Genomic DNA, 17,209 nt, shown 5'->3' on the forward strand with positions numbered 1-17,209 from the left:
GAGCAGTGAAGATTGATGTGTGGCTCATAACTTTTTGATGGCGCGATATACTAGATGGTGGAGATTGTTATTCTTCTAAGGGCTCTTGAGTGGAAGTGGAGCACATGAAATTATCTCATGAATGGTTCGAGCAAAGGTGAAGATTGAGGTGTTGAACCCACTTATTTCATGATGCTTGACTTTTGTCAAAGTGTAGATTGATGGGTACGGCTCATGTATTTCCTAATGGACGTGAAATTCGTCAAGGTGAAGATTGTTAAATTGTAATTTATTCATCACATCTCAATAAGCGCGGTATTTGTCCAAAGTGGAGATTGTTAGGTTTTTGGCTCATATTTTATTAGAGTTTATATATTGTAATTGGGTTTTAAGCCTTTATTGGGCATAGGAGTAGTAGTTTAGTCTTTTAGGATTTTGATATACTCCTATAAATAGAGACATTGTAACTTAGGGTTACTTGGACCATTATTCCATGGAATATCAATAGAATAGACGACTCACCGAGAATGTAGGCATTGTTGGCCAAACCTCGTTATATCTTTTGTTCTTTATTATTATTTTTTACCACTATATTTTTATATCTTTTGTTATTGTGTGTTTAAATTAGATATTTTTTAACACTATCAATTTGAAAGTCATATTCAATTTTAACAATTAAATATTGAGATACTTCTTGAATTTGAATCTTGCACTATTGTCAATTTTTCTATATTAGTGTGTTTCTATAATTAGGTAAATTTTGGTATTGTCTCTTAATCTAACCTTTCAAATTTACAACATTAAAAATGGCATATTCACGACATTATTTATTTTATTTTATTATGAATGTATTTAAGAAAGACGATGAAATCTCAAACTCATTTTACGCATTTTTTAGAACGAATCTCAATAGTTTAATAATAATAACGTTATGAATGATATATATCTATCCAATATCATTATTGAAAATACTGAAGGTTCCTTATTTTTAAAATAACTCACTGATAGATAATATCAAAATTTTGATAAATATTAATTAAGTCCTATTGGACGTAATTAATTTCTTCTATATTTGTATATTCTATTTACGTTTGTCTTACTTACAAATTTGAGACATTGTCACACATTACCATCTAGTAGGATCACAATGCATATAGTGATTGAGACCTGGAGCAGCCTTTAGATTTCATGGACTTCATTAGTTGTAATGAAAGGACAATATTTTAACAATCAAGTTGTTTTGGGGATTTACTTGTGAAACTTTTAATTAGGGGATTTTCTTGCTTTCCTAAAAAGAAAGGGTGATGGAAGGTACTCACTTACTCCGGACTCCTGAATAGTAAATACATTTTTCATTCAATTGATTATCCATTCAATTGCCCTAAATACTATTCTTCAATTTGTGTTCTTTTCAAATAGAGATTGAGTTGGCAAATGGGTTTAGGAAGAACACGACGCCGTATATATGCATTTATTTATTATCGGCTCGTCCATCCTCTACGTCAACCCTTTACAGAATTCAACAGGAACACTCTTTTTTTTTTTAAAAACTCCTTACAGTTCGCTCCATTTGCGCCGCGTCCAGGGGGAGCTTTGGAGAAACAGACGAAGAAGACGGACAGAGAAAAGGGTTGCCTTTAGATTTGGATACCTCCTGAACCTAGTAAAAACCCTTCTTTCTTTCTCTTTGATTTTAACATCTCTGAACAGGTATGTTTTTCCTTTCGGTCCATTTAAAAAACCTTACTTTCTCTGCTTAATATTCTCATTTTCTGTTGTCCAGTTTAACTATGGAAGTGTCTATAGCTGACGAAACCATCGAGGAGCTGTTACGATGCATTCGGCCAACTATGGACTCAGAAGAAAAGAGGACATGTGTCTTTGAGTACATACAAAAACTGATTAAAACCTCGCTTGGACACGAGGTGATTCAATTGTGTCTCTATCAATTTATAATTCTCCTTTTAGCTTTCCATTTCATATCTGTTCAATCGAATAAATAGAAGAAGGAATAGTATTCAGGGTAACCCAAAAGAAGAGAGAATAAAGCTCGAATTCCATTTTCTCTATATATACATTCTGGGTGCAGAACACATTTCTTTTTCTGGGTTGTTTATGCATAAATTAGCTTGCTTTCATGTCTGTTGAATCGCTGTTTTATGTGATTACTATATTTAGCTTGTCAAAGGTTAAATCGTTGATTGAATTCATACTGTCTATACTGAGTGTTGAATTAATTTACAAATCCATTAGCAATCAGTATATTTCCTTAAATTATTTTCTTTCTCTGATTTCTTTGAAGGTATTTCCATATGGCTCTGGGCCTTTGAAAACCTATCTGCCAGACGGGGACATTGACCTGACTGTGGTTTCCAATCCTGATTGCCAGATGATGTGCATGCGCTTCTTCTAGTTGAAGAAGCGAACGAGAATGCTGAGTTCAAAGTGAAGTCGATACTCTTCATCGATGCTGAGGTCTGATCTCGTGTTCTTAAAAATGTATTTGGAATAATTTTCTATAACAGTGATCAAGAATGAATCACCTTAAAACCCTTATTGAACAGTTTTGATGTGTATTTCTTCATTTCTGATAATTTATATTCGTGATGGCAGGTAAAGATCGTGAAATGCATTGTGCAGGAAGTTTTGGTGGACATTTCTTTTAACCAATTAGGCGGTCTTTCTACACTATGTTTTCTCGAAAAGGTAAGGTGTTGTTGAAAAGACATAAATTGTAATTTTAGTTACTGTTTCACGTATGTATCTTAATTATTATTTTGCTCGTCGTGCAAAATCTAAGAATTGGAAATTCTTTCAAATTATTAGGTGGATCGTGTTATTGGGAAGGACCACCTCTTCAAACGTAGTATTATTCTCATAAAAGCTTGGTGTCAACATGAGAGCTGTGTTCTTGGTGCAAACTATGGACTAATTTCTACGTATGCTTTAGAGACATTGGTGTTATACATTTTTCACGTGTCCAATCTCTCCTTGAACCAGCCTCTGGAGGTAATTAATCTTGTTTTTTACTGATACACTTTGAAGTTCTTGCATGCATTCGACTTACAACTCCTTAAACTGTTTAGGTGCTTTATCGGTTCTTGGACTACTTAAGCAAATTCAACTGGGATCGTTATGGAGTTAGTTTGGAAGGGCCTATATTAAAAGCAACATTGCCTAGTATAGTTGGTTAGCTTGATCTTTTAATCAATTATTGATGCAATATATAATTTAGGAAAAGTAAAATGTTTGTTCTTTTTCTTTTTTGGCACACAGTTGAGAAACCGGTGGATTGGGGCAATAATTTATTGTTCCAAGAAGATTTCTTTAAGGATTGTGCGGATTACTTCACTTTCCCATCGAGTTCACTTGATGCGAATTTGAAAGAATTTCCCCGGAGATTCCTTAACATTGTTGATCCTCTTAAGGAAAGCAACAATATTTGACGCAGCATTAGTAAAGGTTTGCCACTCTAATTTTCGATATAATTTAGTTAGTACAATTAGATTTTTTTTTCTAACTGTTTTCTGATTAAGGATATATTATATTTATGTTTCTATAGGCAATTCTCATCGCATACGTAGTGCGTTCATGTTGGGTGCGCAGACGCTCGAAAAGATCCTTGAATTGCCGAGTGACAAAGTTGCACAAAAAATGAAGAAGTTCTTCTCCACCACATTTCGGAGACATGGGCACAGATTATGCCCATTCTCCACTAGTTCAATCAGTGATGATATATATTGGATGGAAGATTTCGATTCAGATGAAGAAGTAATGGAAGTTACATATTTACCTGTAAATATGAGGTGCAGGATTTCGAGTGTGCAATATTCTTCTCCATCTGCTGAAAATTCAAAGTCGGAGAGCAGTGCACTATCTGAAGGACAGTCTTCTTCCAGTTCTAATGAGAATCTGGGATCAACCCTATTGATAGAAGATCCGTGCGAGGAAGAAAGTGACGATGACTTGAGCTCTACAGATTCAGTAATGTCAGACTTAAGTTCCGCATTATCAGAGACCTACATAGAAGGTTTGAATCCACTGGTAGACCTAGCTGGAGAATTGGACACCCAAATAAGGAATATATTGTGGGGTAAGAATCTTCTTGAAAATGGAATGAATCCTCCTCCTTATCATCTTCAAGTACCATCCCTGCAGAATTTCAATATGGCAGTGAACAATATCATACCAATGAATTCTGTATATGGTTTTGAAGGAAGAGGTGGTACTCAGCCTTTCTTTCCTCGTCAGGCATGTTCCAACAAAAATATCCTTTACTTTCGTACTGAAATAATCAATTCCATTAACATCACATTCCAAATTTGCAGAATGTGTCTTCATACAACAGGGCTGTACATTCTCGGGGGAGGAATAGAAGGCAGAACAACCATTCCCATGAAATTCAAGGGAAGTTATGGAATGCCAATAACTTTGCTTCAGTATGGCCTGAGAGGCGATATGGGAGTGGGTTTTATCATTCGGAAGGATCAAGCTCCAACACTACTTTCCCCACTGCACCGCCCCTTACAAACATAGTATTTGGTTCGCTTGGAAATCCATCAGTGTTGAATACTACCAGGAGACCTCCGCCAGCTAAAACAGAAAGGAGGCATTGAAGAGTGCCATTGTCTAGTAATGATCCAAGAAGGTATGTCCAATCTTACTAATTCTTGCAACTGTCTATATCTATTTGTGTGATTTACATGAGATCTGATTCAATGTGCAGAGAAATAGAGATACCAAACTTGCTTAAAAAAGAAGACTTGTCCCCACTGACCAACTAAAAATGTCTTGAGAAGATAATGGTGAATAGAAGTGTTGTAGGGGAGATTAGATTCAATAACAAAAGTATTATGATGATCATATTATGCTAATTGGTAGGGAGGAAGAAGGATGAAACTTTATTTCTTTTTCTGTTTTAAAAGTTTGGGTTTTTTCGGTGCTTTCAGATTTAACTTAGTTCTTTCATTCTTGAGAGTTCAACTTTTAACAAAGTTCACAAAAGTTGTTAATCTAAAGTTGTCAATCTCAGTTACAGAATTAGCATAGGTCAGTTTAACATCTGATTTAGGAACTTTGTGTTTGTGTTGTAAATGTTGTTAAATGTTTTTTTTTATCTCAGTTGCAAATTGAAGGGTTGTTAAAAGTGTTTTCTTTTTTTTTGTATATGGTGATAACAATTTGTAGAATTGAATTCAGGAACTCTGCATTCAAAATAAAAGTTATACTACTAGACGAAATAGGATGGCAATTGGTACCTGATACCTGTGGGTACCCGACGGTCGGAGTCGGGTATTTTATGTAGGGGATGAGAAGGGTAGAAGGTTACCGATTGAGGTCCGGGTTGGGGAGTGTGCCAAACCCGATACCCTGCTATATATATATATATATATATTATTTTATTTTATTTTTTTAAAAGGTGTTTTTTCAAATTCTTATTCATTATAATTATTACAATAAATATATATAATTTATTATTCTCACTTACACCTAACGTAAACCAAAATATTTATTACTCATTACTATTCATTTTCATATGTTCATAATTTATTCTTTTAGTTTCATTGACTTCTTTTTAGTTGAGTTAGTGTCCTTTTCTCTTTAGTTTTGTTCAATTGTGATGGTTTGATGCATACAGTCTTATTTATTGTACTAAAATTGATTTTGTTGTCATATGTTGAGCATCGTTGCAAGATAGATGTTAGGTGTTAAACAGTTCTACCTTTTGTGATGTTGCATCAACTGTTGTGTGTTTTAATACACCATTGGAAGAGATTAGTTGCAAAAATGACGTAGAACACAATGACTCGCATGTGTGGAAGAAAACACATCGTACTATTGTAACATTAACACATTGTACTTCGGTGACCGGCAACTGGTGAACATGCAGAGACATTTGCAACAGCTGTTCAAGATGTTTTTAATTTTGATTATGAAGTCATGCAAGACATGGGAGATGGAGGTAATTATACATCTCAGGGTGTGTAAGGGAATGTCGAATCAATTACTGTTACGCACACTGTCCTCTAAACCAAGGGTAGGTGATAACTCGAAAGATAAGCAACTAAAGTGTGTGAATGAAGATGATGATCATGATACTAAAACTGTCGCCATCGGCAACCTAGTTGGAGTAAAGAAGGATACGATGAATGAAGATGATATCATGATACTATATTTGTCGCCATCAGCAACCTAGTTGGAGTAAAAATGGATATGATCACCTCGCATCAGAGGAGAAGACACCAAATGTTGAAGATAAAGTGTTAATTACCTTGAAAGAGCTATCAAATCTAACTGAAAAGGAGATCTAACTGAAAAAGAGAAAGTAAGTGTTGCTGAGTTATTAGTGTACAACCATAATAAACATTCTTTGTTTTTGCGCCTTGAGCGGAAAGGGAATTTAAGCCTAGTCAAAACGTTGTTGGGTGGACTTTGAAGAACTTCGGTATTTTTTTGAATGTCTTAGGTAAGCTATTAATGCCTATTTTAGAATTTCTATACATATTTTAGCTAAATATCATGGTATTTACTTTTGTTATTTCTAGTATCATTTGCGAAATGTATCAACTTTTGCAATGAATAGTAGAAAGAGTTATTATATTTCTATTTCATAATTTAACTTTCGGGATGAACAGTGTTATTGTCACTAATTTATTTTTGGTTATGTAAAATGTTTAAAAATTTTCACATGAGTTGAATACAATAATGAATAATTTCAAAATTTAGCTCTAAATCATTCCATATGAATGTTAGTATATCGGATATAATAAATTTGAAACTTAGTTTAAAAGAATGGTTTTTTTTTTTAAAATATAAGAGGTAATTCTTTTTTGGAAGGAAAAAAATTATGTTCGTAATCGGTTTTGGAGGCTTTGACGGAAGATTGAAACTAGTTTTAGATTAAGATTAAGAAGTCTTTGAAAATTCGACAAATTGACAAATTTCAGATTTGTCCTTAATTAGAAAGAGCCAAGGGAGGCGAGTGTGATCGTTGATAAATATCACAAACCATCGTTTACCATTTCAAGTGTTACTTCGGACGAATCCCCACACGTCACTATGAATTAATGAGAATAATTTAGACGGTTTGTATGCAACGTTTGGGTAAGATGATCGAGTGTGTTTGACAAATTGACAAATGTCACAATGAAAAGTTGTGGTTTTATTGATAAATAAGTTCGGAATTAGTTTAGCAAAATACAAAAAATTGAGATGTCCAAGCTTATGATGCCAGAACATTATTTTTTCACGTTTGTTTGAAAAAGAAGTTGAATAACCTTAGTGGATTATGTTGCAAGATGTAGAGTCTCGAACACAACTTAGCATTTTCATTCGTCCTCCCCGTTCTCATATCCTGAAATTCACAACCATTTTAATAGAATTTGGTAAAACATTTTAAATCACGACAAACTTTTCTAATTGACAATTGATTGCGATCAAAATTTAAAATAAAGAGAACATTTTTTAAACAAATATTAGTTATTACGTAGGTCGATTCGGTTTCTAGAACACTAACAGATGCGGCGTTAGCTACGCAAACGGTGGACAAATGATTTTGTATATATGAAAATCATGTAATAGAGATAGATTCTCTGTCATGTACTCCGATGCACTTAAATCAACAATCAAATCTTTTAGGTTAGATGTACATAAATGAGCGTTTTAACACTTTGAAGCAGATGAAGTTGATTGTGCCACCCAAGTGAGTTACGGTAATGTGGCTAATACTGCCAATTTTAGAGGCACATTGCAGCTTGGGGTTACCGGCGAGAATTTGTCGTTGCACTTTTAGCTATACATTGGACAAGGCAGGCTGTCAGCCGGAAGTAGGGATGGTTGCAGCATCAGTCGCAGGAGCAGCAATAAGGAAGGAGCGACGACAGGGTAAGAAGAAGAGCATTGGGCAAATATGAGAGCAAAGAGGATGTTATCGAGGGAATGAAATGTTGATGACATTACTTCGCTTCAGTGAGTGCTTTTGAATCGCCGGAATATCGCTGAACAAAATCGAAAGTAATAATTTTTGGACAGATTATGTCGAAAAAAATTTGTCAAGATAATAAGACGGACAAATCGACCGTAATATAAAGTGCAGTTTTTAAAATGACGAAACTGTTAAGAAAGAGCTCCAAGAAAGCTCTACAATATAGAATATTGAGTCTTGAGAGTAAAGATTGAGAATAAACAGAGATAATATTATTCGGATATGATTTATAATTTACATTAAATATGTGTGGTATATAAAAGATATTGAGTACCATATAAGTAAAAATGATAACAAACATGTCACATTAGAGGAGATAATACTAAATGTTAAAGATAAAGTCTTCATTACAACTATAAGATCTAAAGAAGAGAAAGTAAGTGTTGATGAGTTATTGGTGGACACCATAATAATCTTTCTTTAATTTTGAGCCTTAAGCAAAGGGAATTTAAGCTTATCCAAAGCATGTTGGGTGGACTTTAATGAGTTTGGTATTTTTTTTTTAATGTCTTATGTAAGCTAATAATGCCTATTTTAGAACTTTCACATTTTTGCTAAATATTATGGTATTTACTTTTGTCATTAATAGTATTATTTGTCAAATGAATCAACTTTTACAATGGTTAGTAGAAATAAGTTATTACACCTCTCTTTTATAATTTAACTTTTGTAATGAATAGTGTTATTATCGTTAATTTATTTTTCGTTATGTGAAATGCTTAAAAAAATTACATGAGTTGAATACAATAACAAATGATTTCAATTTTTAGCTCTAAATCATTCTATACAATAGTTTAAATATTAGATATCATCTCAGAATGAATTAAAATTTAATTTAAATGAATGATTTCTTAAAATATAAGAGATAATGGTATAATGATCCTATTATAAATAATATTTGTTTTATCCTAATCACAAAAATCATAGTTATCACAATTTTTTTTTAAAACGCTGGGTTCTACAACTCTTTTAGAGTGTGACTAATCCCCACGGGAGCCCGCAAATGTATTCAACCAGATGAGCGGAATTTGTCGTCTGACGAGCGAAACTCAGGACCTCAGAGAGACTGAGGACCTGGGGTATCCACCTCCTTTTGACGTTTGACTAAAAGAGGAGATGAAAATGGAACAACGAGTTAAGTATTTGTCCCGCAAATACACTTAATTATGCGCAGAATTTACCGTCTGACGGGCTCAAACTCTCAACCTCATAGAGTTTGAGAATATTACATTTTTTATTGACCTAAATAAGTTATCACAAGTTTTAAATATCCTTCATTATTTACTGAATTATCATCCTATCAATAATCCTAAAATACTATAAACATATAAAAGATTTGTTTTAACAAAAACAAAATTATTTAAAGGAGATATTATGTTATATAAAATATTATAGTTTGTCTATTATGTATCCATAATTATAATGTCCTATTGAATAAGTTAACAAATGTAGATTCAAATTTATAAAAAAAAATAGTAATTTTGTATATAACATCACTTTCAATGTCTAGATTTTTGTGATAATCTGACCAAGTACAAGATTGTACCACCACAGGTATATATTGGGATTGTAGACGTCACAACAACAAAGGAAACCACTTTTATTTGCAAGTTCCAAATTTAACATTCCCTAAATCAGATGTTATAAAAAATGATAAATCAAATTAGGAAAATTCCTTATTTTTGGGATGTCCATTTTAATAACTTGGGCTTGAAAATCAACTATTTTAACTAATAGAAATGTAACATTAATTAAAGGATACTTTAGACAAGCTTCAGACCTGCCCACATGGAATAGAATAATGCTAATTTTGTAACTGAAATAAGTCAAATAACAACTTTACATTAGCAACTCTCATTTGATAACTTTTCAGATGTCAAATAGAACATTGCTAATTCTGTAACTGAATTGACAACTTTACATTAGCAACTCATTTGATAACTTTTTTTTGTTAAAATTTTTTGCTATGGAGATATGAATGAACCAAGTTAAAACTAAAAGCCTCCAAAAAAAAAAAACCAAACTTTTTAAAACAGAAAAAAGAAATGAAGTTTTATCATTCTTCCTCTTCCCTACCAATTAGCCTAATATGATCATCATAATACTTTTGTGATTGGATCTAATCTCCCCTACAACACTTCAACTCACCAGCATCTCCTCAAGATCCTCTTTTAGTTGGTCAGTGGGGGGAAGTCTTCTTTGTTCAGCAAGGCTGGTCTCTCCATTTCCCTGCACATTGAATCAAACCTCAAGTAAATCACACAAATAGATAAAGACAGTTGCAAAAATTAATAAGATTGGAGATACCTTCTTGGATCATTACTAGACAATGGCACTCTTGGATTCCTCTTTTCTATTTTCGCTGGCGGAGGTCTCCTGGTAGTATTTATCACTGGTGGATTTCCAAGCGAACCAAATACTATGTTTGTAAGGGGTGGTGCAGTGGGGAAAGTAGTGTTGGAGCTTGTTCCTTCCGAATGATAAAACCCACTCCCATATCGCCTCTCAGGGGGGCGTACTGAAGCAAAGTTGTTGTCATTCTTTAACTTCCTTGGAGTTTCAAGGGAATGGTTATTATGTTTTCTATTCCTCCATCGAGAATGTACTGACCTGTTGTACGAAGACACGTTCTGCAAATATGGAATGTGATGTTAATGGAATTGATTATTTCAGTATTCAAAAACGTTTTTATGAATACGAATAGAGTGTTAAACATGTGACTTGAACCTTGATTATTTCACTATTATATAATAAAGAAACAATAGAAAAGGAATTTTTTGTTGAGACATACCTGACGAGGGAAGAAAGGCTGAGTACCAACTCTTCCTTCAAAACCGTAGACAGAATTCATTGGTATGAAATTCTGCTGAAATGGTAGTTGAAGAGGATAAGGAGGAAGAACCCACCCGAGAGGATTCATTCCATTTTCGAGACGATTCATTCCATTTTCGAGACGATTGATTCTATTTTCGAGACGATTCATTCCATTTTCGAGACGATTCATTCCATTTTCGAGACGATTCTTACCACACAATAAATTCCTAATTTGGGTGTCAAATTCTCCAGCTAGGTCCACCAGTGGATTCAAACTTTCTAAGTAGGTCTCTGATAATGCGGAGCTCAAGTCCGACATTACTGAATATGTAGAGCTCAAGTCCGACAATACTGAATCTGTAGAGCTTAAGTCATCGTCACTTTGTTCCTCGCATGGATCTTCTATCAACAGGGTTGATCCCAGATTCTCATTAGAAGTGGAAGAAGACTGTCCTTCAGATAGTGCACTGCTCTCCGACTTTGAATTTTCAGCAGATGGAGAAGAGTATTGCACACTAGAAATCCTGCAACTCATATGTACAGGTAAATATGTAACTTCCATTACTTCTTCATCTGAATCAAAATCTTCCATCCAATCGATATCCTCACTGATTGAACTAGTAGAGAATGGGCATAATCTGTGCCCATGTCTCCGAAATGTGGTGGAGAAGAACTTCTTCAACTTTTGTGCAACTTTGTCACTCGGCAATTCAAGGATCTTTTCGAGCGTCTGCGCGCCCAACATGAACGCACTACGTATGCGATGAGAATTGCCTATAGAAACATAAATATAGTATATCCTTAATCAGAAAACAGTTTGATAAAATATCTAATTGTACTATTGAAATTATATCGAGAATTAGAGAGGCAACCTTTACTAATGCTGCGTCCAATATTGTTGCTTTCCTTAAGTGGATCAACAATGTTAAGGAACCTCCGGGGAAATTCTTTCAAATTCACATCAAGTGAACTTGATGTGAATGTGAAGTAATCCGCACAATCCTTAAAGAAATCCTCTTGGAACAAAAAATCATTTCCCCAATCCACTGGTTTCTCAGCTGTGTGCCAAAAAGAAAAAGAACTAACATTTTACTTTTCCTGAATTATATATTGCATCATAATTGATTAAAAAGAGCAAGCTTACCAACTATACTAGGCAATGTTGCTTTTAATATAGGCCCTTCCAAACTAACTCCATAACGATCCCAGTTAAATTTGCTGAAGTAGTCCAAGAACCGATAAAGCACCTAAACGGTTTACAGAGTTGTAAGTCGAATGCATGCAAGAATTTCAAAATGTATTCAGTACAAAACAAGATGAATTACCTCCAGAGGCTGGTTCAAGGAACGATTGGACACGTGAAAAATGTATAACACCAATGTCTCTAAAGCATACGTAGAAATTAGTCCATAGTTTGCACCAAGAACACGGCTCTCATGTTGACACCAAGCTTTTATGAGAATGATACTACGTTTGAAGAGGTGGTCCTTCCCAATAACACTATCCACCTAATAATTTGAAAGAATTTCCAATTCTTAGATTTTGCATGACGAGCAAAATAGTAATTCAGATAAATACGTGAAACAGTAATTAAAATAACATTTTATGTCTTTTCCAGAACACCTTACCTCCTCAAGAAAACATAGTGTAGAAAGACCGCCTAATTGGTTGAAAGAAATGTCCACCAAAATGTCCTGCACAATGCATTTCACAATCTTTACCTGCCATCACAACATAAATTATCAGAAATGAAGAAATACACATCAAAACTGTTCAATAAGGGTTTTAAGGTGATTCATTCTTGATCACTGTTATAGAAAATTATTCCAAATTACATTTTTAAGAACAAGAGATCAGACCTCAGCATCGATGAAGAGTATCGACTTCACTTTGAACTCAGAATTCTCCTTCGCTTCTTCAGCTAGAAGAAGCGCATGCACATCATCTGGCAATGTGTTTTTACGATCAGGATTGGAAACCACAGTCAGGTCAATGTCCCCATCTGGCAGATAAGTTTTCAAAGGCCCAGAGCCATAAGGAAATACCTTCAAAGAAATCAGAGAAAGAAAATAATTTAAGGAAATATACTGATTGCTAATGGATTTGTAAATTAATTCAACACTCAGTATAGACAGTATGAATTCAATCAACGATTTAACCTTTGACAAAGCTAAATATAGTAATCACATAAAACACCGATTCAACAGACATGAAAGCAAGCTAATTTATTCATAAACAACCCAGAAAAAGAAATGTGTTCTGCACCCAGACTGTATATAGAGAGAGAAAATGGAATTGGAGCTTTATTCTCTCTTCTTTTGGGTTATCCTGAATACTATTCCTTCTTCTATCTATTCGATTGAACAGATATGAAATGGAAAGCTAAAAGGAGAATTGGAAATTGATAGAGACCCAATTGAATTCACCTCGTGCCCAAGCGAGGTTTTAACCAGTTTTTGTATGTACTCAAAGACGTCTCTCCTCTTTTCTTCTGAGTCCATAGTTGGCCGAATGCATCGTAACAGCTCCTCGATGGTTTCGTCAGCTATAGACACTTCCATGGTTAAACTGGACAACAGAAAATGAGAAGATTAAGCAGAGAAAGTAAGGTTTTAAAATGGACCGAAAGGAAAAGCAAAGGCGTTACGGCTCGGGAAAGAGTCGATGGAAACTGCCCGTATCTGCCTCCTTGGATGAAGAAAAGGGTTCTCAAAATCGTTAAATGAGGCGAAAAATGAATGTACGTACATATGTTGAGGGATGGATGGTTAAATCAAAGAGAAATAAAGAAGGGTCCTTATCTATGGTCGGTTCAGGAGGTATCCAAATCAATGGGTTTTGTTTTATGTATATGTTTCCCAGTAAAGCAAGAAGAAAAAGGCCAAACCTTTGTATCTGTCCTCTTCGGTCTCCGCCGCGGCTCAAAGGGAGCGAACTGTGAAGAGATCAAATGAAAGTAAATGCCTGGAGAGTTCCGTCTGGGGTTTAAATAGAGGATGGACGAGTACACTGTTGCTGTAAGAAGCCGACAAGAAAGAAAAGCGTATATACGGCGTCGTCTTCTTAAACCCATTTGCCAACTCAATAATCAATCTATAACTCTTAAAACCTTAAACATCTTCATTTCAAAGAAGAAGACAAATTCAAGAATAGAGTCTAGGGCACCGACTGAATTGGAAAATCCATTGAATCAAAAATTTCCTCATCAAAATGCTGTAATCAAATCATTTCCTTCCGTACAAGTAATTCAAGTTTATCTTTTTTTATTATTATTATTATTAAAATATGAGTTTATTTATATATTAGACCATTCATACAAGGACAAACATATAATTTTGGGTTTAGATTTAAATTTCCACAACCAAAATATAGATAGAAGAGAAAAAATACTTAAAATAGCTCAAATGTTTATCAAAACATTGTAATTTCTCTAAATGGTTAATTTGTCGTTTCGAGTTTGTGTTGGTGACATTTTGATAACGGTAATGAGGGTTAAAAATTAAATTTGAATAAAATATATAAACAAATAAATACAAATAAAAAATAGTATGATATTGACATATTGCTTCATTTCATATTACTAAGATGTGATGGTCGTCACCATATTATCTTGATAATAAAAAGTTTGTTAATGCCTAAAAATTTGAAATGGAGGTTCGAATTAGATTTTTTTTTTCATTCATTCATTTTGAATTTTATTTCATTCATTAGCTACGACTAATCATTTGTATTAAATGTTATTTGTTTGGTCTCTACCCTTGTAATAGGATAATTTTGTCGTTTATGTATTATATTTATCTTCTTTTATAGTAAAATGATTTAACATACATTCATTCTCGATTTGTGTAGCCCTATGGAGGTATTGAATCAACAATACTTCATGTCAAGTTATCGATCTAATTAACTTATTATATTTGTTTTTTTTAGAATATTTTGATAACCTTTTGAGTTTTTTCTTATTTTTATTTTGGTAGGAGAGAATAAATGAAATGACAATAATTTTAGATATATGATTTTGTTACAAAAATATTTAAATAATCTACATCATACAATATTATCTTTTAAAGGTAAAGTATAAATATGTGTCTTGCTAACCCACAAACATTTTTAAATGTATTATTATTTAATTTTTAAAAATTCTACTTTAATCGAGTATTTTTTTTTGTTTTTAACGTAAGATATTAACAATTTCCGCCCTTAAATCAGCCGGATTAAGTTCTGACCAAATTTTTCATCTTTTTACTAGCAGACTTTTGTTATTTTTATTACAGAGATGGAGTTAGGGTTTTAGTACACGATTTCAAATCATGTTTTTGCATTCCAAGGGAGATGCCTAAGAGAAAAAGAACGAGGGGAATAAGCTTTCCAAGCAAGTTGAAAATTCGTCCGAGAGTTGCTCCCACCAACTGAAACGTTCCCTCCTTTTCTTCCTGTTGATATTCTGGCAAAAGTGGAGGACTTCTCAATTATTGCGATTCTCATATTAAAAAAAATAAGAAAAAAACTAAAATATGGTTGAAAATTGTAATCCCTTCAAATTGTCAAGATTCAACCACTCCAACTTAAAGGTGTTTTAAATTTTAATTAAATATGTAATATTTGGTATTTAAATTTTTTTTAATATAATATATTTTTTAGACTAATAATATTAAAAAAAATATATTTATATAGAATTTTTATCAGGATAAGTGTTCTTCAATCGATAATTTATTTATTAAGTCATATTTAATCATAATCATTATCACATACTAATCTTTAATAATTATTTAGATTGATATTTAATAACATATGATTTATTACTATAATGTAATATATTATAAATAAAATATTTTTTTTAACAATAAATCGCAATAATTAAATTTAGACTATCAATTATTATATTATATAGTCAATGACAACCATAATTATATTATCTAAGATATATTTATTATTATAACAATATAATTATTTAGATTTTATTTTATTACAACTATTAATAATTACCATTTTTATTATTATCATAATAAAATTATTATTATAATACAAATTATAGAACCCACAATAAATATATTAAATAATAAATAAAACAAAAATAATTAAAAATATCATTAATTTTAATATTTATAAAATAATTAATTTAACTTGAGTTATTAAATAAATAATATTCAAATGACATGTTCAACAAATGTCTTCATATATGTAAGATTGTTTGTTAGCATCCCTTAATGAAAATAAGTTGGTCTAGAAAAAAACATGTTCAGCCCATCAAATAAATATTAGATTCATAAAAATAAAATAGATTCTTAAATTCATTTTTGAATGTTGATCCATTTATTAAAATTTGAAAAATAAAGTTATTTTGACTTCATAATATAAGCACACTTTAATTGATCAAATGTTTCTAACCATATTTTCTGAGAAGTCCAATTAATTATGCAGTTAAACCTTATCTTCCCCAACCACCAATAAATTCCATTATTTATTAAATATTAGTTAGATCAACCATATTCTATTATTTATTCAATTATATTTATATATTGAGAATTTCTCAAAAACTCTTTTGTTTTCAAATTTAAATATTATTATATATATATATATTATATATATATATATATATATATATATATATATATATATATATATATGGTAAAACTAGTTATAATATAAATAAAATCATTTAAAAACTATAATCATTTATACTATATTTTATTATGAGGTATTTAATATTAAATTACATTATTATTATTTGTACTTATCTTAAGTTCTCAGTTTTGTTATTTACCTGACTAAAAACATTTATACCTTGTACAGGGTCAAAACAAAAAGATACCTTGTGAGTTATCAATGCTTGAAAGACAGATACCCAAGATGAGTATTTTTTTTGTTTTAGCATTCTTTTACTTATATACATTGAATTCTTTTAGAAATAATATGTAGACGAATATTATGTAGTGACCCAATCATATGAGGGGATCCGATAATATGATAGAAAAAGAAGTAGGGTACATAACTTTTGGGTACTTAATCTTAAGTAATAAAGGAGTTCAGAATAAGGTGGTTATGAAGAGGTTGGGTTGAAGCTATATTAGCCACCCAAATTCTATGTTTCTTTCTCTTAGTGAATTCAAGGCATTATCCGAAACGTTTTTCTTCTCTCCCTATCTTGATCTATTCTCTTTTTTTTTTCAATTTCTTTTCCTTCTCCCTCGTTCTGGTTACTCAAGATATATATGCCTCAATCACAATATATAGGTCGTGGCACAATACATCCCTCGTACATTAATGCAATTTAGATCTTCTGCTACCAAATAAGGTGTTTCCATATTGCAGACCAATCACAATTGAGAAGTATTATTATATTAATAAATTAAAACTGGGTTGAAAGTAAGAGAGAGAGAATCCGGAACCCGGATTTCATTCCGGGTTCACCCCAAATGCCGTCAAACGAAATGT

The 17,209-nt window shown here is 32.4% G+C and overlaps 2 protein-coding genes and 1 long non-coding RNA gene across 6 annotated transcripts; 2 read left to right on the forward strand and 1 right to left on the reverse strand.

The window, feature by feature from the left end:
• Nucleotides 1-1,579: 1,579 nt before the first annotated feature.
• LOC124936605 lies at nucleotides 1,580-2,364 on the forward strand. The gene is made up of 3 exons (XR_007099136.1): nucleotides 1,580-1,642; nucleotides 1,763-1,904; nucleotides 2,282-2,364. It is a non-coding gene; the product is annotated as an uncharacterized LOC124936605 (long non-coding RNA).
• On the forward strand, nucleotides 2,361-5,469 carry LOC124936604. 4 transcript variants are annotated; one of them, XM_047477119.1, is made up of 8 exons: nucleotides 2,361-2,454; nucleotides 2,593-2,685; nucleotides 2,806-2,988; nucleotides 3,066-3,168; nucleotides 3,256-3,441; nucleotides 3,542-4,230; nucleotides 4,308-4,627; nucleotides 5,179-5,469. In XM_047477119.1, the coding sequence occupies exons 6-7, from the start codon at nucleotides 3,571-3,573 to the stop codon at nucleotides 4,593-4,595; spliced, it is 948 nt and encodes a 315-aa protein (XP_047333075.1). In that variant the 5' UTR covers nucleotides 2,361-2,454; nucleotides 2,593-2,685; nucleotides 2,806-2,988; nucleotides 3,066-3,168; nucleotides 3,256-3,441; nucleotides 3,542-3,570; the 3' UTR covers nucleotides 4,596-4,627; nucleotides 5,179-5,469. The 4 variants fall into 4 exon arrangements, with proteins under 4 accessions (XP_047333075.1, XP_047333074.1, XP_047333077.1 ...); XM_047477118.1 differs by lacking the exon at nucleotides 5,179-5,469 and adding an exon at nucleotides 4,706-5,092; XM_047477121.1 differs by lacking the exon at nucleotides 5,179-5,469 and adding an exon at nucleotides 4,706-5,092 and having other exon boundaries at nucleotides 3,066-3,159.
• Nucleotides 5,470-9,719: 4,250 nt separating this feature from the next.
• LOC124936345 lies at nucleotides 9,720-13,719 on the reverse strand. The gene is made up of 10 exons (XM_047476839.1): nucleotides 13,665-13,719; nucleotides 13,204-13,345; nucleotides 12,637-12,822; nucleotides 12,406-12,498; nucleotides 12,103-12,285; nucleotides 11,922-12,024; nucleotides 11,650-11,835; nucleotides 10,755-11,551; nucleotides 10,271-10,593; nucleotides 9,720-10,192 (listed from the first exon to the last, which is right to left on the reverse strand). The coding sequence occupies exons 2-10, from the start codon at nucleotides 13,336-13,338 to the stop codon at nucleotides 10,135-10,137; spliced, it is 2,064 nt and encodes a 687-aa protein (XP_047332795.1). The 5' UTR covers nucleotides 13,339-13,345; nucleotides 13,665-13,719; the 3' UTR covers nucleotides 9,720-10,134.
• Nucleotides 13,720-17,209: the final 3,490 nt, after the last annotated feature.

The sequence above is a fragment of the Impatiens glandulifera genome, chromosome 4 (assembly GCF_907164915.1).
Source record: "Impatiens glandulifera chromosome 4, dImpGla2.1, whole genome shotgun sequence".
NCBI classification, from domain to species: domain Eukaryota; kingdom Viridiplantae; phylum Streptophyta; class Magnoliopsida; order Ericales; family Balsaminaceae; genus Impatiens; species Impatiens glandulifera.